Here is a 25065-nt window from a genome sequence, read left to right as displayed (position 1 = left end):
CAAGGCAGCCACACCCTGGACCTATCTGGAGAGAAGCCCAGGGGTGGGCTCCAATGCCCCGAGCCTCAGGCACCCACCCTAGCAGCGACTGCATCAAGGCCACCAATGAGCACACCCCACGGTGTCATCTGAGGGTCACTGCAGGTGACAGCAGCTGGGAGAGCCACTTTGTTGAATCCCCAAGAAGTGTGGCATTCCCTTCTCCTTTTTAAATAATTTTTTATTTACTTGAGTAGCAGAGCGACAGAGGGAGAGAGATACACAGACACAGAGGCAGAGAGAGCTCTCATCCAGTAGCTCACTGCCCACCCAAACACCTGCGGCAGCCTGCGGTGGAGGCTGAAGCCCAGAGCCAGGACCTCAGTCTGGGTCTTCGACATGAGGGGCATGGAGCCAACTACTTGAGCCTCCCAGGGTCAGCATTAGAAATTCCAAGGAGATGAGACCAGCACCGTGGCTCAATAGGCTAATCCTCCACCTTGCAGCGCCAGCACACGGGGTTCTAGTCCCGGTCGGGGGGCTGGATTCTGTCCAGGTTGCCCCTCTTCCAGGCCAGCTCTCTGGTGTGACCCGGGAGTGCAGTGGAGGATGGCCCAGGTCCTTGGGCCCTGCACCCCATGGGAGACCAGGAAAAGCACCTGGCTCCTGCCTTCGGATCAGCACAGTGCACCGGCTGCAGTGCGCTGGCCGCGGCGGCCACTGGAGGGTGAACCAACGGCAAAGGAAGGCCTTTCTCTCTGTCTCTCTCTTTCACTGTCCACTCTGCCTGTTAAGAAAAGAAAAGAAAAGAAAAGAAAAGAAAAGAAAAAAAAAAGGAAATTCCAAGGAGCTTCTGGAATCAGGAGTCAGAGCCAGGATATCAACCCAGTACTCCAGGGTAAGGTGCTGGACCAAACACCTGCCCCTGGAACTCCCCTCTTAAGGAAAGACAGCCAAGGCTGGGCCTGCACTGATGTAGGCGGAGCCTGAAGGAAGGTTGCCAGGTTCTGGGCCTGGAGAGAGATGATGGGTGGGATCATCCATCCCTGAGCGCCCACCCTGTGCTTGGCAGAGAAGGCAAAGGCCCATCGCCTCCTGTGGGTGGAGAGGAAGACCCAATGGGGGCAGGGGTCTCTGCCAGGTGCAGACACAGGGGCAGCTCCTCTGGCTCTCCTCGAGATACGTAAGAACGGGACAGACGCCGTTGCCCCCAAAACAGCAGAAGACAAGTCAGATGGCTTCAGCACTGGCCTGCAGTACTGAGCCCAGTGCCACCCTCCCTGTGTGTGGCTGTGGAGAGGCCCACTGCACCCACCTGGCTCCAGAGACGTGGCCTCCTGGGTCCCCTCCTTGGGGCCCGAGCTTGCCTCCCTTCCTTCCAGAACCTACCCCAGCGTCTGTGCACCCCATCACCTGCCCAGCCCCACCTGCCTCCCTCTCCCCCACCGCCGCACAGGGCACACAGCCTTCTGGTCACAGGGAACGGGAGGGGCTTGGGGCTTGTTCCCTGAGCCAGGCTTCTCCCATCTTGCTTTGCCCATTGCATCTTCCTGCCTCTCCTTTCTTTCCGAGGAGTTTCTTCCAGCATCCGGGACAGTGCCAGCCTGCTCCCGGCACCCTCCATGGCACAGTGCAGGCTCACAACCAGGGGACCCCATGGAGTAGAAACCCCTCCCAGCGCATCTGAGCATGGGAGCTGCCCACTGCATCCAAGCAGTGCCATCCTTTGGATGCCCTGACAGCAAACAGCACCACTGTCCACAGGGTCTTCTTCCTGGTTCTCCCGATAGGTGACAACTCGGGTTGCAAGAAATAAGACTGTGGGGGCTTTTCTGACTTATGAGCCCCTGCCCCACTGGAGCCATCACTTCTTTATTTAAAAAAAAAAAGGTTTATTTTATGTATTTGAAAGGTGGGGAGGGAGAGAGCTCTTTTATCCATTGGTTTACTCCACAAACGACTGCAACAGCAGAGACTGGGTCAGGCCAAGCCAGAAGTCAGGAGCTCCATCCAGGTCTCCCACGTGGGTGCAGGGGCCCAAGCACTTGGCCCATCTTCTGCTGCTTTCCCAGGTGCATTAAGGGAGCTGGATCAGAAGCAGAACAGCCGGGCTTTGAACCGGCACTCGCATAGGATGCCAGTGTCGCAAGTGGTGGCTTAACCCGTGGCACCGCAACACCAGCCCCAAGCCATCACCTCTTACCATAGCTCTTGGGGGTCCTCACCGGGACACACCCGGTGGCAAGAGTAACAGCCCACAGGGAAGCCTGCAGCATGACAGCCGTGCCAAATGTAAGCATATTTCTGGCTCCTCCCAGTTTGGACCATTTACCCATCAGGGATCTCTCGTTACAAGCAGCGTTGCTTGGTGACGGAATTTATATTCTACCATCTTTCTCAGGTTTCCGGGGGAACAGACTTAGAAAATTAGCCAGAGGTCAAATTCTCATTTGCAGAAAGCAAAAGAATTTGGTTAACTCTTCAAGAACCACCTTCCAGGTGACAGAGTGTCTTGGAATCCAAGTGATCTGGGTAAACCATGGCATAACATTTCATCTTAGAATGGGCTGAATGGTCATCTGGTCTACCCTTCATTTTGTGAATGGGGAACTTGACCCAGAAAGGGGAAGAAGTGACTTGTTCACAGAAACATGACGAGCTTGTGAGGACATGGGCTGGACTCCAGGGCCCGGCCTCCATAGCAGGGCTCTCTCCCAGGGCTGCGGCAATCTTTGCGTGGTGATGCTTGTGGGTGGGAGTGGTGACTTCTCTTTGACCTTGGCAGTGGTAGCCCAGTGCCCCGACCAGAACCCGGAGCTGCAGCCCTGGAACCCGGGCCATGACGAAGACCACGAGGTGCACATCGGCCAGGGCAGGATGCTGCTGCTCACCTCCTCGGCCACCGTCCACTCCATCCGCATCTCAGAGGGAGGTGAGCAGCCCCCCGCCTCCTCCCCGCCCCCACCCCAGTGCCTTGCAGAAGAGAGGCAGGTTGCCGTGACTCTGGATTGACAGGCCAGACGTCAGGGGCTGGGGTTCACGGCCACGTCTGAGGTGGCACTGAGGAGCGGCTTGTCAGAGGGTCCTGTCTCTATAGAGAAAACTCCCCAGCGCTTCTCGCGGTAGCCCTGCTTGTCCCCCATCTCAGAGGCCTGGCCATCGAGTGCAGAGGGTTCAGGGTTGGCAGCAAACCAGTCGGGTGCTCAGTGCCAAGCAGAGAGCAGAGGACTTGTAGGCACAGCCAGCGTAGAAGTGGTTGGGAGATGTGCCTCGTAAGCCACCTGGATGGGATGAGGAGTTGCTCAGAGAGCCTGACCTTGACCCTGCTACAACCTCGCCCTTGACCCGACTCCGTCCCCACCTCCCCAGGCAAGCTGGTCATCAAGGACCACGAGGAGCCCATTGTGCTGCGGACCAGGCACATCCTGATTGACAGCGGCGGGGAGCTGCATGCTGGGAGCGCCCTCTGCCCATTCCAGGGCAACTTTAGCATCGTCTTGTATGGAAGGTAGGGGGACCAGGCAGGCGGGCACCCTGGGGCTCCTGGAGCTCACAGGGCGGGGCTTTCCCAGGGAGAGCGAGAGGTGGGGGACCGACAGCAATCAACATTCGCTCCTGCTGGATTGTCTTGTCTTTTTAAATATTCATCTATTTAGTAATAAGGCAAACACAGGGAGAGAGAGAAAGAGAGAGAGAGAGAGAGAGAGAGATCTTCCATCTGCTGGTTCACTCTCCAAGTGGCCGTAACGGCCAAACCAGGCTGGGCCGGGTTGAAGCCAGGAGCCTGGGACTCCATCCTGGTTTCCCATGCAGGTGCAGAGGCCCAAGCACTTCGGTCACCCTCTGCTGCTTTCCCATTAGCCATTAGTAGGGAGCTGGATCAGAAGCGGAGCAGCCGGGACTTGAGCCGGCGCTCTGATACAGGATGCTGGCGTCACACGTAACGGCTTAACCCGCTGAGCCGCAGTGCCGGCCTCCAGATTGTGATCATGAACAAGACAGATGTGTTGCTGGCCCTGCGGCTCACTAGGCTAATCCTCCACTTGCAGCACCGGCACCCCGGGTTCTAGTCCCGGTCGGGATGCCAGATTCTGTCCCGGTTACCCCTCTTCCAGGCCAGCTCTCTGCTGTGGTCCAGGAAGGCAGTGGAGGATGGCCCAAGTCCTTGGGCCCTGGACCCGCATGGGAGACCAGGAGAAGCACCTGGCTCCTGCCTTCGGATTGACGCAGCATGCCGGCTGCAGCACGCCAGCCTAGCGGCCATTTTGGGGGTGAACCAATGGAAGGAAGACCTTTCTCTCTCTCTCTCTCTCTCTCTCTCTCACTGTCTAACTCTGCCTGTCAAAAAAAAAAAAAAAAACCACCAGATGTGTTTATCCAGATGAGCTGGAGCGTCCATGAGACACTACACTGATCACAGCCTAGGTGGCCAGTTTATGCTGGACTCCCTGCCAGCATTTCAGCTGCCTGCCAGTCACACACCCATGCAGGATGTAAGGCACAAGGTACAGGCAAACCCCATGCAGTGGAGACTTTTAAGAAGTGACAGCTGGCTGGTGCCACGGCTCACTAGGCTAATCCTCCACCTGCAGCGCTGGCACCCCGGGTTCTAGTCCTGGTCGGGGCGCCGGATTCTGTCCCGGTTGCCCCTCTTCCAGGCCAGCTCTCTGCTGTGGCCAGGGAGTGCAGTGGAGGATGGCCCAGGTGCTTGGGCCCTGCACCCCATGGGAGACCAGGAGAAGCACCTGGCTCCTGCCTTCGGATCAGCGCGGTGCGCCGGCCGGCATGCTGCGGCAGCAGCCATTGGGAGGTGAACCAATGGTAAAGGAAGACCTTTCTCTCTCTCTCTTTCTCTCTCTCACTGTCCACTCTGCCTGTCAAAAATTAGAAAAAAAAAGTTTATATATTTATTTTCATTTTACTTGCAAGATGAGAGAGAGAGAGATCATCCATCCATTGGTTCACTCCCTAAATACATACAACAATCAAGGCTGGGCCAGGCTGAAGCCAGAAACCTGGAACTCCATCTGGGTCTCTCGTATGAGAGACAGGGACCAAAGTCCTGGAGCCATCACCTGCTCCTCCCAGGGTGTGTGTTAGCAGGGGACTGGGATTGGAAGCAGAGCCGAGACTCAAATCCCGGCACTGGGATGTGAGAGATGGGCGTCTTCCCCTCTGCACAGGTGCCCATCCACAGCTCTTTTTCTCCCGCAGGGCTGATGACGATGTGGAGCCAGATCCTTACTTTGGCCTGAAGTACATCGGCGTGGACAGAGGAGGCACCCTGGAGTTGCACGGGCAGAAAAAGCTCTCCTGGACGTTTCTGAACAAGACCCTCCACCCCGGGGGCATGCAGGAGGGAGGCTATTTTTTTGAAAGGAGCTGGGGCCACCGTGGGGTCATCGTGCATGTCATCGACCCCAAATCAGCCACCGTTGTTCACTCCGACCGGTAAGGCTCGCCTTCCCTCCGGCATACACCCCTTCATTCAGCGCGCGCTTGCTGGGCGCGTGGCCCAGGGCACTATGCTAGGTGCCGGGCACATGGCAGAGACCCAGACACAGGGAAATCCCTGCCCTTGAGGAATTTGTATCTTTCCCTGGACATTGGCCCAGTGAGGCTGAGTTTAACAGGAATAATCAGGCAAACACACGCACACACACACACACACACAGAGCATGGTTTTATTTATCTTTTAAAAAGATTTATCTAACAGAAAGAGTGGGAGAGACAGAGAGAGATCTTCCTCCCACTGGTTCACTCCCCAAGTGGTTGCAATGGCCAAGGCTGAGCCAAGCCAAAACCAGGAGCTTCATCTGGGTCTCCCATGTGGGTGCAGGGGGCCAAGCACTTGGGCCGTCTTCTGCTGCTTTCCCAGGCGCATTAGCAGGGAGCGGGATTGGAAGTGGAGCAGCCAGGACTTGAACCGGCACCTGTATGGGATGCCAGTGCTGCAGACAGCAACTTCACCTGCTACGCCACAGCTCCACACCATGGTGTTAGAGTGTGGTGATGGATAATGAGGTAGGGAGGCGATGATGGAACAGCTGAAAGTAACAGAGACCACTTTGGAGCAGGTGATCAGAGTGGGCCGGGGAGAGGAAGCAACGGTTGAGCTGAGACGTGCAGGGCGAGGATGTGGCAGGGAAGAGGGTTCACGACTAAGAGCAGCCCATGCAAAGGGGTGCAAAATCACGTGATAACGTCAGGGCTACAGGCAGAGGCAAGGGAGGGAGCTTGGAGGCCATGATAAGAAGCAGCCACTCAGGGGCTTAAGGAGATCAGGATCGGACTCAGAAGAACACTGTGGCTGGAGGGCAGAAGTGAAGACACTGGAGGTGGCCAGGCAGCCCTGCCCTGGGCCAGAGACAGCAGTGCTGAGGGCTCTGGTGGAAGCAATGGAGACAGACGCTGGGGAACTGGAGAGAGACGGGAAGGCAGAGAGCGGGTCTCCCGCACCCTCCCACTCTGTCTCTCCCCATCAACTGGCAGATTCCGCAGGGGCTGCACCTGCCTGTTGGCCTCCCCATGGTTCTCCTTTTTTTTTTTTTTTTTTTTTTTTGACAGACAGAGTGGACAGTGAGAGAGAGAGACAGAGAGAAAGGTCTTCCTTTGCCATTGGTTCACCCTCCAATGGCCGCCGTGGCCGGCGCACTGCGCTGATCCGATGGCAGGAGCCAGGTGCTTCTCCTGGTCTCCCATGGGGTGCAGGGCCCAAGCACTTGGGCCATCCTCCACTGCACTCCCGGGCCACAGCAGAGAGCTGGCCTGGAAGAGGGGCAACCGGGACAGAATCCGGAGCCCCGATCGGGACTAGAACCCGGTGTGCCGGTGCCTCAAGGCAGAGGATTAGCCTAGTGAGCCGCGGCGCCGGTCCCCATGGTTCTCATACTGACCCCCCAGGAAGGACACAGCTGGGCTTGGATGGACGCAGGAAGAGCTATCGCGGTGCTGATGAGCGAGGGACTTGGACCACGCAGGAGCCGGGCATGAGTGGCAGAGAAGCAGCTGTGGTGCCGACGCCTTCCCATGCAAGGATGGGCATTTAGCCCAGCGGCTGAGACCTTGGTTAAGATGCCCATGTCCCACATTGGAGACCTGGGTTCAACACCAGCTCCAGCTCCTGTCTCCAGCTTCCCACCAATGCTTGGGAGCAGTGAGGACGACTCAAGTCCTGGGGTCCCTGACACCCATGAGGGAGACCTGTGATGAGTTTCTGGCTCCCAGCTTTGGCCCGGCCAAGCCATTCTCATTCTCTCTCTCTCTCATAAGAAATTTAAACATCTGTGAAATGGGTTCTGTTACCCATATTATATAACGAAGCGCTGTGGCTCAGCAGTATGGAATTTGCTGAGTCACAGGTTGGTGTGGGTTGAAGCTACTACTACATCGCCCTCTTGGGTTCCCTGGTGACAGCCATCTGCCTTGGCCTGGCACTGGGCAAGCCCAAGCCCACAGGTGAAGCCTGCCATGGGCGTGGCTAAAGCTGGGATGAACATGATTGACACTGAGTGAGGGAGGAGACAGTCTCCTGGTGCCGCCTCTTGGGTGGCAGCAGCACCGTGCCTTGCTGCTGTCCCACACAAAGCCTGATCCTTCTTACTGGAGGTGTTGTCTGGAGAGCTAATGGAGGCAGAATGCCTGCGGGCCAGATCTCCTCTGCTAAAAGTAGATGCTGGAGACCTCAAGAATCCAACCCCTGGGAGCAAGCGTCTAGCCTAGGGGGGTGGGGTGCTCACCTCCCATGCAGAAGTACTTGGGTTTGACTCTCACCTCTGGCTGCTGGCTCCAGCTCCTTGCTAACGCAGACCCTGAAAGGCAGTGGGGACGGCTCAAGTGGGTATCTCTGCACCCATGTGGGAGACCTGGATAACATTCCCTGCTCCTGACTCCCAGTTTCAGCCTCAACTCCAGCCCAATCCCAGCCTTTGCAGGCATCTGGAAAATGAACCAGGGATGGAAGCACTCTCTCTGTGTATCTATTTCTGTCTCGTCCTCTTCCCTCCCAAATCAATAAATAAAACTTTGTAAAAAGAAAAAGAAGCCGGCGCCGTGGCTCACTAGGCTAATCCTCCGCCTTGCGGCGCCGGCACACCGGGTTCTAGTCCCGGTTGGGGCGCCGGATTCTGTCCCGGTTGCCCCTCTTCCAGGCCAGCTCTCTGCTGTGGCCCGGGAGTGCAGTGGAGGATGGCCCAGGTGCTTGGGCCCTGCACACCATGGGAGACCAGGAGAAGCACCTGGCTCCTGCCATCGGATCAGCGCGGTGCGCCGGCCGCAGCATGCCTGCCGCGGCGGCCATTGGAGGGTGAACCAACGGCAAAGGAAGACCTTTCTCTCTGTCTCTCTCTCACACTGTTCACTCTGCCTGTCAAACAAACAAAAAAAAAAAAAAAAGAAAAGAAAAGCAAAGAAAAGAAAAGAAAAAGAAAGGAGAAAAAGCCAGAGGGGAACCAACTTAAAACAAAAAAAGAGTCTGCCAGCTGGATATGTGTGAAGACGGATATGAACGCACACGCACAAGCGTGAACGCGGGCTAAAGCCACCAGGGAAAGTCAGCTGTCTGGTGGGAGTGCAGGGGGCCCTTGGGAGAGGCAGCAGCATTTGATGAGGCAGAGAGAGGTGGCGACGAAGAGCGAGCACAGGAGTGGGGTGTGCCGTGGTCCCCCGGGGCTGAGAAGGGCCAGGCTTGCAGCAGACCGTCCCTGGGAGGACCATGGGAGGTTGAGGAGGCCGAGGGGGGTTGGACCAAGTTATGCAAACAGCGAAAAAGCAGCTGGGGGCCTCAGCAGAACCCATTCAGCCGCCGCTGGTACCACCCTTATTTTCCTTGTCTTGCTCAAAACCTCCTTGGCCATTCATGCTGGCTCATTTTTCTGGATTCATCTTAGAATTGTTTGGCTTATTAAGTTGCAAGACAAATTCTTTTGCAATTTCCACTGTAATTGCACAACGTCTTTGTACTTACATGAGAGTCGGGATCATGACAAATGTATCTTTCCTTTGTCAGTTCTGACCAGTTAGGGAAAAAGGGCATGATTCCTAGTATTTTACATGGATGATGTTGGGATGTCCTTGTCCATTTTGATTTTTATCCTGTCATTTAAATTTAAGAGGGTATATGATAAGTGGTCTTTTTAAAGATTTATTTATTTATTTGAAAGGCAGAGCAATGGGCGGGGGGAGGGTGTTGAGAGAGAGAGTGAGAGAGAGAGAGAAATCTTCCATCTTCCATCCTCAGGTTCACTTCCCAAGTGGCTGCAACAGCCAGGGCTAGGCCAGGCCAAAGCTAAGGCCAGGAATTCCATCTGGGTCTCCCACATGGTAGCAGGGGCCCAAGCGCTTGGCCTATCATCTGCTGCCTTCCCAGGCACATTAGCAGGGAGCTGGATCAGAAGCAGAGCAGCCAGGACTGGAACTAGTGCTCTGATGTAGGACCCTAGCATTGCAAACAGAGGCTTAACACCCTGTACCACAATACTGATTTCTTTAAAAGATAAACAGGAACATAACAGGAATGCAACAGTGCTTCCAAAGGCCAGAGATTATGTCCCTGCTGCTATCAAATCAGAGGTGACATTGAAATGATTCTTTTTTTAATATTTATTTTATTTATTTGAAAGAGGGAGTTACAAGTTACAGAGAAAGGCAGAGACAGAGTGGTCTTCTATCCGCTGGTTCACTCCCCAGATGGCCGCCACAGTCAGAGCTGCGCCGATCCAAATCCAGGAGCCAGGAGCTTCTTCTAGGTCTCCCACATGGGTGCAGGGGCCCAAGGACTTGGGCCATCTTCTACTGCTTTCCCAGGCCATAGCAGAGAGCTGGATTGGAAGAGGAGCAGCCAGGACTAGAACTGGCACCCATATGGGATGCCTGTGCTTCAGGCCAGGGCCTTAACCTGCTGCACCACAGCGCCAGCCCCTGGAATGATCCTACTGGCTGCTGCAGGGACCAGAGCCTTGAGTCGGGATAGTCTCTGTTGACTTCCAGGAATCTGGGGAGAGTGCTTTCAGTCTGCACCAGAGATCAAATTCCCTGCCACTCTAGGTATCTGAACTCTCTCCCAAAGTCAGGCTCTGGTGCTGGGCGCAATCCACAGCCTCCAGGATGAAAGGCGAACATGAGAAGGCCCCACGTGGGTGACCCGCTCGGCACCCTGCACCTTAAAATTCTTTGGGATTTTGGCCGGCGCCGTGGCTCAATAGGCTAATCCTCCACCTTGTGGCGCCGGCACACCAGGTTCTAGTCCCGGTCAGGGCGCCGGATTCTGTCCCGGTTGCCCCTCTTCCAGGCCAGCTCTCTGCTGTGGCCCGGGAGTGCAGAGGAGGATGGCCCAGGTGCTTGGGCCCTGCACCCCATGGGAGACCAGGAGAAGCACCTGGCTCCTGGCTTCGGATCAGCACGGTGCGCCGGCCGAGGTGGCCATTGGAGGGTGAACCAACGGCAAAAAAGGAAGACCTTTCTCTCTGTCTCTCTCTCTCTCACTGTCCATCTGCCTGTCAAAAAAAAAAAATTCTTTGGGATTTTGTCCACAGAACAATCACCCTGCTTGGGTCCTTTCTTCTTGGGTGTCGTGGGTGTGGTGTGCAAGATAAGTCAAGTGATTTGCTCTTTCAAGTCTAAGCCTTGGTGGCACCGCTGGCTGTCACGGCACGGATGCGTGCTTGGACTGCTCTGTCTTGAGAATCCTCAAGTCCTCCCTCTCCCTGACCTTTCTAGGTTCGACACCTACAGATCCAAGAAAGAGAGCGAGCGCCTGGTTCAGTACTTGAACGCGGTGCCCGACGGCAGGATCCTCTCGGTGGCGGTGAATGACGAGGGTTCCCGAAACCTGGACGACACGGCCCGGAAGGCGATGACCAAACTGGGGAGCAAGCACTTCCTGCACCTGGGATTCAGGTACCGCCCATCACGTCCACCTGCACCGGCATCTGGGGCTTGTTCTTAAAGGGATCCTGCCTTTTTAAGTACAAGCATAGCTTATTCCTAAAACACAAAAGGTCTGTGTGTACCTGAGCTCATTCAGTCAGTCAATCACTGCCCAAGTATTAATGAGCATCTATAAGATGAGTAAGAGCCCTTCCTCCATGGGTTGTTCGTGTTGACTCTCCTGTCTGTAGCAAAGAATTCCTATCAGGCCTTGGGGTTTGACAGATGGTTTCATTTTTTCAAGATTGAGCTAAGAGTCTCTACCCAAATGCTCAAGAAGGGACCCTTGGGATATGGTCCAGCGTGTGTTGTGCTAGCCTCATGCCTGCCATTGGTGTTGCGCACAGAGCAGCCCCAACAGGAAGCTGCTTCCTTTGCAGGAACCACACCTTGTGGCAGGCTGAGTCAGATCTCAACTCCATGGCAAATCAAGGCTGCTTGCCCTGAGGCTGCCTGCGCATGGAGCAGCTCCTCCCTTCAGCTCCTGAGAGCGAGGGAAAGGGCCAGGGCGGGCCAGAGCCTCGCGTTGGCTCAGAGCACAGCAGTTGTACCAGCTGGACAGATTCCCTGTGCAAGCGAAGGCTGCTCTGGGTTCCAGAGTGCATGCTGGACAGCCCAGGGGCTGCTCCTTTTGGAAGGGAAACGCAAGCGGGAAATGCAAGCAGCCAAAGATGACAGCAGTGATATCTTGGCACCGCAGGCTTCCATTGTTAGCCAACACTGAACGGGCTTCCACTCCATTGTGACATAAACCCAGAGGCCGCTTTATGAATGAATGGGAGCTGGAACTGGAAGGGGCCTGGCTTAAGATCTGGCACCTGTTGGCCTGGATTTGAATCTGGGCCACACCTCCGAGGAGGTGGAAGTGCAGGCCAGTGCACAGTTTCTGCATCTGTGAAACGGGTTATCTCGGGAGGGACCTATCAGGAGGATAAAACCTCATAGGATATACAGAATGTTCGTCATTCTGTCACTCCATACGCGACAGCAATTCTCTCCTTCCAAATGAGCCCCAGGAGGAAGGCACCTGCTTTGTTTCACGTGGGTAGCAGTGATAGGCAGTCGGGAATTACATTTCTGCCCTGGTTGGCACAGAGACATCCCTTCAGTGAAATCAGCAGGTCTGAGATGTGGCCCCTTCCGTCTGTTTACCCACGCGGGGACGCGGTCCCCGGCTGTGGACCAGATCTACTGAACTCTCAGGGGAAGGCAGAGGTTAACAGGAAGACGGAAGGGAGAGCGAGAGAGCAGGCGAGTAGGGCTCAGTGCAGACCTGCAGGTGAGAACAAGGCCACGCAGGTGCCCCACAGCCGGTTCTAGGCCCAGGGACGAAAGCATGACGGTTGAGAGAGACGAGGCCGGGAGGGGGCAGAGGAAGGCCTTGGCTGTGCAGGGAGGAGCTTCCTTTTTTATCCAGAGGGCAGTGGGGAGCCATTGCAGGCTTTTGAGCAGGAAATGATGGACGTAGCTGAAGCCCCAGCCTCAGTTAAGGAATGCCCTCGATTACCAGTTTCGCTGCAAGTTCTGTTTTATCAAACTTTGTTCAGGTTGATAGGAATGACGCATTACTGTGGTTTCGATGCTGTGGCAGCCGTTTTAAAATTCGCCGTCTGTCCGAGTGGAGTTGAGCCTCTTCTCACTGAAAGCTGTGCAGAGCTCTTGCCTACGGCCTCGCCAGACTCTGGTCGTCCCACTTTTTTATTTGCTGAACTCTGCATTTAGTAGAGCGTGAAGCCTTTGACTATTGCGTATCTGTCACCCTACGAAATATTGTTTAAAAAAATGTAAAAAAAAAAACCACCTACCTGTCAATAATGAGTTACGTTCCTAAACAAGAGAGCAAAACAAACTCAGCCCCAAAAGTTATGGCTCATGGTAAGAGAGAAGCCACAGGAGAGGGGAAAATGCCTTTCCTTCTCTCCTTCTAAGTTCTTGGCTGGAGCCCCAGTAACAGAAATGCTTATAAACAAGAGGACAAATTCCTTTCTTCTGGGTACAAGGAGGGTACCTCCCACCTGAAAGGTTTGTGGCTTGCTTCTGGGAAGAAGGATCAGGGCGATCAGAGAGCACATCCTGCCATTTCTCAAATTCTTTCAGCTTAAAGTGTCCAGGGGGCGCTATTTTGGGGTGGTGTGTCCTGAACCTACCCCTGCCTTAGGCATGGCGGGGAAGCCAAAGATGGCTCGGAAGACCCTGCCGCCCCAAAGCAGTGCCCACTTTCTTGGAGCCAGGAAGGGTGGAGCTCTCTGCAAAACCTCAGCTCTCCCTCCCTCTCTCTCTCCGTGCCCACCCACCAGGGAGCTGGGATTTTTCATTCCTTGCCACAGCCCAGGCAGGTGGCTCTGTCTGTTGGCAGCCCCATTAGCCTCTGGCCCGTTTGTCAAGCCCACGTCTCGGGGAGCCGACCCGACGGGGAGAACACACTTTCCTAAGGGGATCTAACTTGTGGGCTTGCTCGTGTACTTGTGCTTCATCCTGGGTCAGCTACAGCATGGAGATGAAGAAGCTCACAAGAAGCGGGCAGCAGGCGAGCCAGGCGGGGAGGAAGTGCAGGCGAGTGCTTGCAAGGACTGGCTCTGCTCTCCTGCAGAGCGGAAGCTGCGCCAGGGAACCCTCTGATCCAACTCTGCCCCCAGCACAGGCTCAGACGTGCAAAGAGCTTTGCTCTGCATGGTTGCTTTGTTGTTTTTTTTCCAGACACCCTTGGAGCTTTCTCACCGTGAAAGGAAATCCCACTTCTTCCGTGGAAGACCATATTGAATATCATGGTAACTCACAGCTGGGGTGGGCCTGACTCTGTCCCCCCAGCCCCCAGGTCTCGCTCACCAAGAGACCATGGGTTTTTTGGAAGTGCCTACTTCCCCTGGAGCTTGGATGCCCTCTGCCAACAGCTAGTTGAGTGACCTGACTGTCCGTGTTATGTGAACTTGCCGAAGGTCAATGCCAATCAAAGGCCAATAACTTGCAATGGTGTTTGCTTTTCCAAAAACAGACGTCTGTCTTCATTGGCTTAATCAGCAGTTAAGACGTGTGTGTCCTGTGTCAGAGGGCCTGGGTGCTATATCCAGATCGGGCTCCTGATTCCAGCTTCCTGCTAGTACAGACCCTGGGAGCCAGCAGATGGTGGCTCCAGTCCTTGGATCCCTGCTACCCAAGGGGGAGACCCGGACTGAGGGCAAGGCTCTTGACTCCCACCGGGCCCAGTCCTCTGGGGACTGAACCAGTGGATGAGAGTTTGTTTGTCTGTCTGGCTCTCTGCCTCTCAAATAAATAAGTTTTTTTTTAAAAATAATGACTCAATACAAAACATAGAAGTGGCATAGAAAAGAATGGGGAGGAATAGTTTGGGCTAAAAAGTCAGTTTCCAGGGGCAGGCACCAGCAGCCCATATTGGAGCAATGATTTGAGTCCAGGCTGCTCCACTTCCGATCCAGCTCCCTGCAAATGCACCTGGGAAGGCAGCAGAGGATGGTACAAGTGCTTCCAGCCTCTGCCACCGCACATAGCAAACCAGGATGGAGTTCCTGGTTCTTGGTTTCAGCCCGGACTAGCTCTTGCTGTTGAAGCCATTTGGAGAGTGAACCGGCAGAAGAAAGATCTCTCTGTCTACCTCTCTCTCTATGTCACTCTGTCTTCTAAATAAATAAAGAAAGAAGTCTTTAGGAAAAAGGAAACACTTTGAATGAGCCTCCTCTGCCCAAGACGTATTGGGAGGCACTTCTGCTTCCGATCTCAGGCAGGGATTCAAACCACAAGGAAAGGAGGGGGATGGCGCTGGTTCGTGTTCCAGCTGCTCCACTTCCAATCCACCTCCCTGCTGGTGGTCTGGGAAAGCAGTGGAAGATGACCCAAGTGCTTGGGGCCCTGTAGCCATGTGGAAGACCCGGAAGAAGCTCCTGGCTTCAGTCTGGCCAGTCCTGGCTGCTATGGCCATTCGGGAAGTGAACCAGAGGATGGAAGACCTCTGTTTGTGTGTGTGTGTCTCTCTCTCACTCTGTAACTCTGTCTTTCAAATAAAGAAAAATAAATCTTAAAAAAAAAATCAGGAGAAAGAATAAGGTTCCCAAATCTGGATTTATGGTAATGCTGCAACTGCCCTTTAAAGAATAGACAGTGGAACAAAAAGAATGACTTGATGTTTAAAATGGTTTTTTTTGTTGAAAGATTTATTTATTATTTGAGAGTCAGAGTTATAGAGAAGGAGAGACAGAGAGAGAGAGAGAGAGAGAGAGAACTCTTCAGTCTGCTGGTTTACACCCCAAATGGCCACAATGGTTGGTACAGGGCCAGGCCTCGAAATCCATCCAGGTCTCCCACATGGATGCAGGTGCCCAAGCACTTGGTCCATCTTCCACTGCTTTTCCAGGCACATTAGCAGGGAGCTGGATCAGAAGTGGGACAGCCGGGAATCGAACCAGTGCCCATATGGGATGCTGGCACTGCAGGCTGCGGCTCAACCCCGCTATGCCACAGCACCAGCCCCTAAAATGTTTTTTAAAGAAGCTCTTGAAGACCCTGTGTGCAGGGGGACTCTCTCTGCCTTGGAATCAGGGGGCTCACCAGGGGCTCAGCATCCGCTCTCTCTGGCAGGGCACCGAGGATCCGCAGCTGCCCGGGTGTCCAAACTGTTCAAGACGGAGCATGGCGAGTATTTCAACGTGTCTTCGTCCAGCGAGTGGGTTCAAGGTGAGGCCAACAGCAAGACGGAAGGCCAGGGGCCACACCTGGGGCTGTAGAGAGCAGCCAGCCTGGGGCAGCCCTTGGGGAATGGATTTTATTCCTCGCCTTTGTGTTTAGCTGTTTTGTGTTTCAAATGCACAGGGCTTTTTATAAATAGGAAAGTCGGTGCAAAGGTTGGGAGATGGCTTATGCACCACCCAGATCCCAGCCGGGTGCAACCGTGGACAGAGAATTCTCAATTCCCACAGTGCCGCGGGTGCCCGGGCCCACACTGCATGTGGGCCCCCTCCAGGGGCCCTCCAGGGGCCACTTCTACTCTTTGCTTCCTGCCTAGATGCGGAGTGGACGGAATGGTTCGACCACGATAAAGTGTCCCAGACTAAAGGCGGGGAGAAGATTTCCGACCTCCGGGCAGCTCACCCAGGAAAGATATGCAACCGCCCCATCGATATCCAGGTACCCTCCACCCCGAAGCCTCTGGGGACCACAGACCTTCTTGTCCCTTGGGTTGGGTGACCCTCCTGGCCTCCTGCGATGCAGGGCTGGGGAGGGCCAGTCCCAGCACAGAGACAGAGAAGAAAGTGGAGGATCTGCCCAAAGCCCAGGGCTGATTCCCTGCTCGGTCCTGCTGCTGCTACTCCTCCCCTCGCGTCTTCAACTATGGCAGGGAGTGCCCCGCCTGATGCCTCTGGGACCTGGAGCACCGGGGATGCAGTGAGGATGGTCTGGGGTGCAGGCTGAGCCCAGCCCGCGTGTGGGACACGCCAGTGGCCTTGCTCCCCACTGAGCTCAGTAGACGTAGCTTTCAAGAATGCTTGGGGTAGGATCTTCCCCTAGGGTTACTTCTACCTGGAGACCTTGACCTAGAGTTGGCTCCATCCAGTGTGGAGTAAACTCCCAGACCTCACAGCTCAGCAGATTGGCTGTGGGATCCCAGGCTCCATGGACCGTGGGAGAGAAAGGAGACCTAGGCGAAGTCAGCGGAGTTTATTCCCCTAATCCCAGTCTCACTCCAAAGCAAGCCTCTTAACTACTTGATGATCTAAATTAGAAGTCACTGGAAAAGGACTATACTAGCCCATTTTCCCCATTTTCAGATAATAAAAATATAATTGATCCTCCATAAACACAGATGCCACAGTCACGGATTCAACCGATGTTCAATCAAAAATGTGTAAGAACAGATTTGTATCTTATCTTGAACACAGACTTTTGCCTCATCGTAATTCCCTAAGCCATGGAGTGTACCAACTCTTTCCATGGCATCTACACTGTGTTAGGTGCTCTACATAGTCAGAGAGGATTTCAAGTGTGTGGCTCCTGTGCGGAGTTGGCATCATTGTATCTGAGAGACTCAGGCCTTCCAGGATTTCAGTGTCTGCAGGGTTAGGGGTGGGGGTCCGGTCCCCCGGGGATGCTGGGAGACAACCGTGGTGATGGACATCTGTACCTCTCCCAGAGGACCTCACCTTGGGCCCCCGGTCACCTGACTGTGCCCCTGCGCCTCCACGCTCTCCTGGGCACAGCGTGCACCGTGCTTCTTGTGTTGTTCCGTGTCCAGGGGAAGGGCGCTCGGGCTGCAGTTAGCAAAGGCAGGGGCAAACTTGCTCATGGTCTATCTGGGGCTCTCCACCCCACCGGGGCTCCAGGGTCATTGAACCGGATTTACCCAGATTAAGTTGCAGCTTGCAGACTCTTCTTGGGTCCAACAGAATCACACAGCACGGACCCCCCCAAAGCACATACTTCCCAGATTTAATTTTCATTCTCTCTTGGAACCTCAAGCATTCCAGCTTTAATTGGACATGGACATGAATCTTCTCTCTCCCGTGTCCTTGACCACAGGGAGTCCAGTGAGTGCTTTACCAGCCTCTCTGCTCCACATGTTTCTGGAAATCCACAAAGAATGCTTACATGGCCTACAAATGCCTCCCCTGGTGTTGGCTGTGCCAACTGTCTGGCCTCAGACCACTCGGTGCCAGGAACACAGCTTTCCTCCAGCGTCTCCCACTCGCCCATTTGCTCCGCTCCCAGCATGGCCCAGGCCCGTCCCTGAGTGTCCCAAGGCACAGTTAAGCCCAGGCTGAGAGCTACGGGAGCCAGGACCCTCCACGGGGCCCCCCGGGTCACTGCAGCGCCCAGTGTCCTCCCAGCAAGAGCAGTATCCATGACAACAAATCCCCTGAGTTCAGGTCATCAAGTGCTGGAAGTCTGGAGTAGAACCACAGACCCAGCCACGGATTTGCCCCCTTGCTCTGCCACCTGGGCCAGCCTTCCTGGGATGAACTGTGGAGCGTCTCCTTGGTGCTAAGGCCTCCAACCCAGAGCAGCATCTTGGCAAAACCAAGGCCCATGGAAGGTCTTTTCTGGAAGGGGAGCAGTCGCCTGATTCCAAGGGCAGAGGAACTGGGGGAGCCCTGCCACCCCTCCCCTTGCCACTGACCTCCAGTGGGTGGCGTGGCCCGCAGCCCACGGGAGAGCACCCCTATAGACACAGAAAAGTTCAGAGTGCTGGTGTGGCTCCTGCGGTTTCAAAGGCCAGAAAAGTACAGCCAGCCTTGACCTGTGCCTGCAGGTGGTGAGAGAGGCGGGGTTTCCTCTTTGTAAGGAGCCTGCTTACGTCACCCACGGGAAGGGTGGAAGTGGCCCCAAATGTCCCACGTTTGGGGGGAGATCCCGGCTTGCCCCTGGGCTTCACAGCTGCACCTCTCCCCTGTTCCCGGCCCAGCTGCTCTGCGCTGACCCAGTCATGTGGTCTAAGAGAGCAGACCAAGGGCATCTGCTACCGAGACAGGCAGCATGGGAAGAGAGTCAGGGGGCAACTTGGCTCCGAGGACACCTTTTCTGATGGCTCGTGGTCCTGCTGGGAAACGAAAGCAAACACAAAGCTGCACCCCACTCTTTCCATGTCCTTGCCACCCTCTGGAAATCTGCCCTGAGGCTGGTTTTGTGGCCCAGCAGGTTAGACCACCACTAGCAATGACAGCATCTCACATCTGAGTCCCAGCTGCTTCATTTCCAATCCAGCTCCCTGCTAATGCACCTGGGAGCCTGGGAGGCAGCAGCGGGTGGCCCAAGTGCTTAGGTCCCTGCCCACCCAGGTGGGAGACCAGGATGGAGTTCCTGGCTCCAGGCTTCAGGCTGGCCCAACCCTGGCTGTTGTGGTCATTTGAAGAGTGAATGAATAGATAACAGATCTCTCTCTCTCTCTATCACTCTGCCTTCCCAATAAATAAATCTTAAAAAAAAAAAATCCAGCCACCCCTGAGGCCAGCTGGACCTCGTGGCCATCACGTCCTAGGGGTTGTCAGGCGATCCTGGTGTCCCCACGGCAGCGGACACAGTGGTTGGGAAGAGACTTCACAGCTCCCCTACTTGCGAGTTTTGCCCCGTGTGCCGATATGGCGCTCCCGGTATAAAACTGAAGGCCGCCCTTGCTCTCGGTGCACCTCCAGTTCTGTACCCTGGGGGCCTCATGCACAGTCCTGGACAGAGACAGCAGCATTTAGTGCAACAGCAGGGAGAAGAGTAGTTCCCTCCTAGGAGTGCTTTAGTGGATTTAATGCAACGATGCGTAAATGGCCGAACCCTAGTGAGTGGATTTGCTTTGATTTATTAATTGTGATCATATTAATCATCTTATTATTATGAATCCATCTCATGAGGAGCAATAAAATGGTGTCGACTGAGAGTTAAGAGCCATTTTGCTGAGAGATGGTTAGATCTCCTTCTACCCTTGTTAACCAAAGCTGAGGTCATTTGTCAGGTTAAAAGAAGGGAGGCAGGTGTTTGGCCCAGAGGTTAAGGAGCTGAGTGGGACTCCTGCATTCCACATGCAAGTGCCTAGTTTGGAGTCCTGGCCCCGCCCCCTATTCCAGCTTTCTGCTAATGTGCACCTTGGGAGGCAGCAGGTGACAGCTCAACAGGTGGGATTCCGGCCACCCACATGGTCTCAAGAGCTGCTTTGAGTTCCAGGTTCCTGGCTTTGGCCAGGCACAACCCAAGCCATTATGGGCATTTGGGGAGTGAATCAGTGGGTGGGAGTTGTCCCCCCTTTTCCCTGTACTCCTCCCCTTCCCTCCCACCCTGCCGCCAAATAAATTTTTTAAAAGAAAAGGCAGCAGAGCTGGGTGGGTGCTCCCTTGAAACCATGTTTGGACGCTGCAGCTGGAGAAACGTGCGGCTGGCAGGGTCCTCACTGCTAGGGGGTCTCCTGCTTCAGGGAACCCAGGAGCTGGGCTTGACATTGAAACGACCTTGAGCTTGGGTCTGATCTGGCCGCACTTCCACAGGCCTTCTCGTTTTCCTCTGAGAGCCGGTTTACAACTGCTCCCTTGACTGCTGGGGAGACCACCCCAGACCCTGGAGTGAGTGTGTCACTTGCAGGAAAGAGATGCCGTTTAACCATGCAGGTCCATGTACCTCTCCTTCCAAGCCAGAGACAGGGCCTGCGGAGTTCAACGCAAGGCCTCTGAGAACGGCGCCTCCTTTTTTTTTTTTTTTTTTAAACTTGGCTCTTCTTTCTTTTGCTGTTTCCCAGCCCTGGTCCCTTTGGTCTCTGTGCCAAAGACGACAACAGCTGCAGCACTCAATTGCATTGGCTCTGAATGACAGTCACCATCTCGGACCGACACGCCCCAGCTCCGAGGTGGGGGGTGCTCCTCTGAGCTGGCTCCCTGTGTTTTCCACGTGGCCTGGGAGCTGCTTGCCCAGCAGCCCCCACTGGCTGAAACCCCCCTCGGTGGACCCTGGCCTGGGGACAGGGACAGAGGTCCCGAGAGCAGGAGTGGAAGGGGCTTCGAAGCCTGGCTTTGTCACAACCTAATTCTGGCTTCAGACTTCGCCTGGGCCACGTGTCAGGTTTGTGACCCTGGACACAAAGCGACCGGGTCTATCTGTGTCCGTTTCCTTTTTTTTTTTTTTTTTTTTTTGACAGGCAGTTAGACAGTGAGAGAGAGAGAGAGAGAGAGAAAGGTCTTCCTTTTTCCGTCGGTTCACCCCCCAAGTGGCCGCTATGGCCGGCGTGTTACAGCCGGCACGCTGCACGATCCGAAGCCAGGAGCCAGGTGCTTCTTCCTGGTCTCCCATGTGGGTGCAGGGCACAAGCACTTGGGCCATCCTCCACTGCACTCCCTGGCCATAGCAGAGAGCTGGCCTGGAAGAGGGGCAACCGGGACAGAATCCAGCGCCCTGACCAGGACTAGAACCTGGGGTGCCAGCGCCGCAGGTGGAGGATTAGCCTAGTGAGCCGCGGTGCTGACCCCGCCCCCATGGTTGCGTGGTGAAGGTGGAATGAGATCCTAAGAGGGTGTTTCCAAAAGTTAGTGGAAAATACCGATTTCGAAGAGGCTTGTGTGGGTCCTAAGCATTTTTGCACCAAAATCAGTTTACCTTTTAATTCTGTTTTCCACGAACTTTGTGAGCGGCCCCCACCTGGAAACGTAAGAACTAAGCTCTCGCTTCCTGGCCGCGGGTGGCTATGGGACATTCCAGCACCTGGGCCGCACCTGACCCAAGGTGCGACGGCTGACTCCAAGGATGCTGGGCGCTGGGGCAGGCGTTTGGTTGAGCTGCAAAGGCACCAGCCAGACTCCCTGGGTTGGGTTCCTGGCTGTGGCTCCTCCTGACTCCGGCTTCCTGCTGCTGTTGACCCTGGGAGGACTGGGTTCCTGCACCCACCTGGGAGACCTGTGTTGAGTTCCTGGCTCCTGCCTTCAGCTCCAGTCCAGTCTGTGGACCATTGTGAGCAATGGGGGAGTGAACCAGTAGGAGGAAGCTTCCTTTCTCTCTCTCTCTCTCTCTCTCTCTCTCTCTCTGCCTTTCTAATAAATAAATCTTTTAAAAATTTGTTTTAAAAATTTAGAATTTTTAAAAATTTTATTTATTTATGGGAAAGGCAGAGTTACAGAGAGGCAGAGGCAGAGAGAGGGAGAGAGGTCTTCCATCCCCTGGTTCACTCCCCAGATGGCCGCAATGGCTGGAGCTGCACCCATCCAAAACCAGGAGCCAGGAGCTTCTTCTGGGTCTCCCATGCAAGTGCAGGGGCCCAAGGACTTGGACCATCTTCCACTGCTTTCCCAAGCCATAGTAGGGAGTTGAATCAGAAGTGGAGCAGCTGGGACTCGAACTGGTGTCCATATAGTATACCAGCACTGCAGGTGGTGGCTTTACCCACTATGACACAGTGCCAGCCTCAAAAAATGTTTAATTTAAATTAAGAAAATAATTAAGGACTCCTTATGTGATGTAGAACCAGCTCTGGGCAGCCATGGATGGAACGTAGGGGGTCATCAACATACAAATGTCAGCCACCACCTCTCCCAGTGCTGGAGTCGGAGGCTGCAGTGGCGACACCAAGCCCATCCAGGTCCTGGTGCCCCCTACAGTGCTCACCCAGGGGTGAGCAGTGCTCAGCGGTCAGCATACAGAGTGCCCTAGGGCCCCGGACAAGGCATGTGTCCATTACCGAAGACCTTATGCCACACAACTGCTGGGGCCAATGGTTGGGACAATCACCCAGGGACAATTTTAGACTTGTAAGTGTATGTCTCGAGCATTAATCATCCCCTTCCTTCTGACAGAAACACTGACTTTGCCCTGTCATTTCTGTGCCTTTCCCAGGCCATGACGATGGATGGGGTGAGCCTCAGCCCCGAGGTGGTGTACAAGAAAGGCCAGGATTATAGGTTCGCTTGCTACGACCGGGGCCGGGCCTGCCAGGGCTACCGTGTGCGGTTCCTGTGCGGGAAGCCTGGTGAGCAGCTCCGGGACAGGGACCCAAACGCAACCAAGACACCATCCCTGGAGCTGGCAGCCGGCACTGCCAGCCGCTGTGGCCGGGTCAGCTGCCGCCAGGCTCTGGGTGACACAGGACAGAGGGAGAGCCCCGCCCTGCCTGTGAGCCCTTCAGGAAAGGGAAGGGCTGGGTCCCAGAGACGTAGGGTGCGGATGGACAGGGCTGCCCTCTCCCGCGGGGACAGGCAGCTCCTCTTCTCTGTAGATGCTGTTATTTTTTTAAACCCAGTTCCTGGGGTGCTTGTTGCAAGAGGGGGCAGTGGCAGGGTTGTTCACGGAGGCACTTGGCCAGCGCCAGAAGGCAGTCATTAGGGGTGGGAGCTCTGTGGTCAGGAAGGGCTTACTAAATGATAGTGGACAGGAGCGATCGGCGTTTTACGTCTTGAGCAGGGTGGGTGGGGTGAGGCAGCCACGTGGAAGGCCAGCTAAGAAGCAAGTGGAAAATTCCCCAGCCCAGAGCTAATGAATAGCTCTTTTCTGGTGGGGATTTTATTGACTTCAAAAACCTGGATGAGGCCTGGCGTGCAGCAAGCCTGGTGATTTGGGGTTTGGATAGGCAAGCCCGGCATTTACTTACTCAGGGAAGGGGAGGGAAGGGCGGGGCGGAGGTAGGCAGCCGTGAGTTTGCCAAGAGCAAAGGGTTGGGTCTCAGTTCTTCCCGTTCTGCGTTCCAGTGAGGCCCAAGCTGACCGTCATCATCGACACCAACGTGAACAGCACCATCCTGAACTTGGCGGACAGCGCAGAGTCGTGGAAGCCCGGGGACACCCTGGTGGTCGCCAGCACCGATTACTCCATGTACCAGGCCGAAGAGTTCCAGGTGCTACCGTGCAGAACGTGCACCTCCACCCAGGTCAAAGTGGCAGGTGGGAGCCTCGTCTCGCTAGATGGACTCAGTCTGAGAATTGCTAGGCGCGAAGCAAATGGAAATCACAAGCCGACACCTGCGGCGCTGGCACACCGGATTCTAGTCCCGGTCGGGGCGCCGGTTCTGTCCCGGTTGCCCCTCTTCCAGGCCAGCTCTCTGCTGTGGCCAGGGAGTGCAGTGGAGGATGGCCCAAGTGCTTGGGCCCTGCACCCCATGGGAGACCAGGAGAAGTACCTGGCTCCTGCCATCGGATCAGTGCGGTGTGCCGGCCACAGCGCACCGGCCGAGGTGGCCATTGGAGAGTGAACCAATGGCAAAAGGAAGACCTTTCTCGCTGTCTCTCTCTCACTGTCCACTTTGCCTGTCAAACAAAAAAAAGAAAGAAAGAAATCACAGCACCTCTGTATCACTCAGCTCGGGCTGTCCTCTTGCCGTGTAGCAGAAAGCAAGCTTCCAACCCCAGGCAGGCATTTGTTTCTCACTCATGCTCTGTAGGTTGTCTGGGCTGTAGCTTCTGGAGACTGAGCTGGCTCCAGGACGAGAACTGAGCTCGGGTTGGCTCCGTGTGGTTCACGGTCTTCCTGGGACACGTTCTTCTCGTGTGGAAGCCCCCAGGGGCTGAAAGGAAACACAAGGTCTCTCTTCACAACCACAGTCCATCAGCACGTGGCCCAACACAGATAGGATGGGGAAGACTATTTCTCCCACCAACACTGACAGGGAGGGAGCTGCAAGGTGGCAAAGTGGGTTAAGCCACCTGCAGTACCGGCATCTCGTGTCAAAGTACCAGATCCTACATGGCTGCTCCGGTTCCGGTGTGGCTCCCTGCTAATGCCCACCCTGGGAAGACATCGGAAGATGACCCAAGGACTTGGGAGACCCTGATGGAGCTTCAGGCTCCTGGCTTTGGCCTGGCCCCATCTGGGCCACTGTGGTCATTAGGTCATTAGGGCAGTGAACCAGCAGATGGAAGATATGGTGATGATGGTGGTGAAAGACTTAGGAGGATGGAATGAAGATTAGAAAAAGTGTCGTCTACCACAAAGTTCTAATCTCTTCTCCCAGTAGCTTTTGGGTTTCCCCTTTTACTTCCCCTAAATCTGGACTTGGCTGCGCTACAGAATGCCACGTGAAGTTCCTGGAATCACCGATTGTTAGAGGTACAAGGAGACCTCGGGTGCGATCCAGGTCACCGTGCATCACAGGTGGAGTTGTGTGTCAGTCGAGGTGTTTTGGTTGTGAGCAGCAGAACCTGACTTGATTGCCTTAAGCAAGAAAAGGGGGCTTATTGGGAGGCCGTTCAGCTTTGAGAAGTAAAGTAGAAACAGAACACCCACCCAAGGCACAAAGGGACAAGAACAAGGTGGCTTCAGGGACCCGAGGGGCAGGAACTAATGGGGGAGGGCGTCCTTGGGGCGTCACTACCTTTAACAACCATGCTTAGTCCCCAGGGTCAAGTGCATAGGTCACTCATGGGACAGAGCACCTGGCTGGGGCGTGGTCCTTTGGCTGCGAGAGGTGGGGACCTTCCCAGGCAGCCTTTTCGGAGCAGCCTGTCTCAGCGCAGAGCCCCTGAGGGATTTGGCTGCTCGGGGGTTTCCATGTGGACCGCAGCCCAGCGCCTCGTGTGCATGGCTCTTTGTGGCTAACTCATGGGTAGGAGATAGGGACATGGATGGGTCACATTCCGTGATGGCATTCCGGGAAATGCACCTGTTGCTTCTGTGTTGTCCAGGGTAGAGGCAGACATAGCACAAAGAGCATTAAAAGCCTAGACCCCTGGAACAGGGCATCTGGGGTCTGAATTCTGGGAGCCC

General features: G+C 55.1%; 1 protein-coding gene across 1 annotated transcript in view; it reads left to right on the top strand.

Moving 5' to 3' along the window:
• The window catches only part of CEMIP (cell migration inducing hyaluronidase 1), a 153713-nt gene that overhangs the window by 88001 nt on the left and 40647 nt on the right, over nucleotides 1-25065 (top strand). Inside the window, exons 3-11 of the mRNA XM_002721460.5 lie at nucleotides 2765-2911; nucleotides 3349-3487; nucleotides 5194-5430; nucleotides 10696-10875; nucleotides 13603-13673; nucleotides 15496-15591; nucleotides 15920-16041; nucleotides 22207-22339; nucleotides 23055-23246. Coding sequence (XP_002721506.2) covers nucleotides 2765-2911; nucleotides 3349-3487; nucleotides 5194-5430; nucleotides 10696-10875; nucleotides 13603-13673; nucleotides 15496-15591; nucleotides 15920-16041; nucleotides 22207-22339; nucleotides 23055-23246 — 1317 coding nt within the window. The remainder of the gene's footprint in view (nucleotides 1-2764; nucleotides 2912-3348; nucleotides 3488-5193; nucleotides 5431-10695; nucleotides 10876-13602; nucleotides 13674-15495; nucleotides 15592-15919; nucleotides 16042-22206; nucleotides 22340-23054; nucleotides 23247-25065) is intronic.

Source organism: Oryctolagus cuniculus, chromosome 12 (assembly GCF_964237555.1).
Source record: "Oryctolagus cuniculus chromosome 12, mOryCun1.1, whole genome shotgun sequence".
NCBI lineage: Eukaryota > Metazoa > Chordata > Mammalia > Lagomorpha > Leporidae > Oryctolagus > Oryctolagus cuniculus.
The sequence above is the reverse complement of the archived record's forward strand: the minus strand, read 5'-3'. Positions and strand labels throughout refer to the sequence as shown.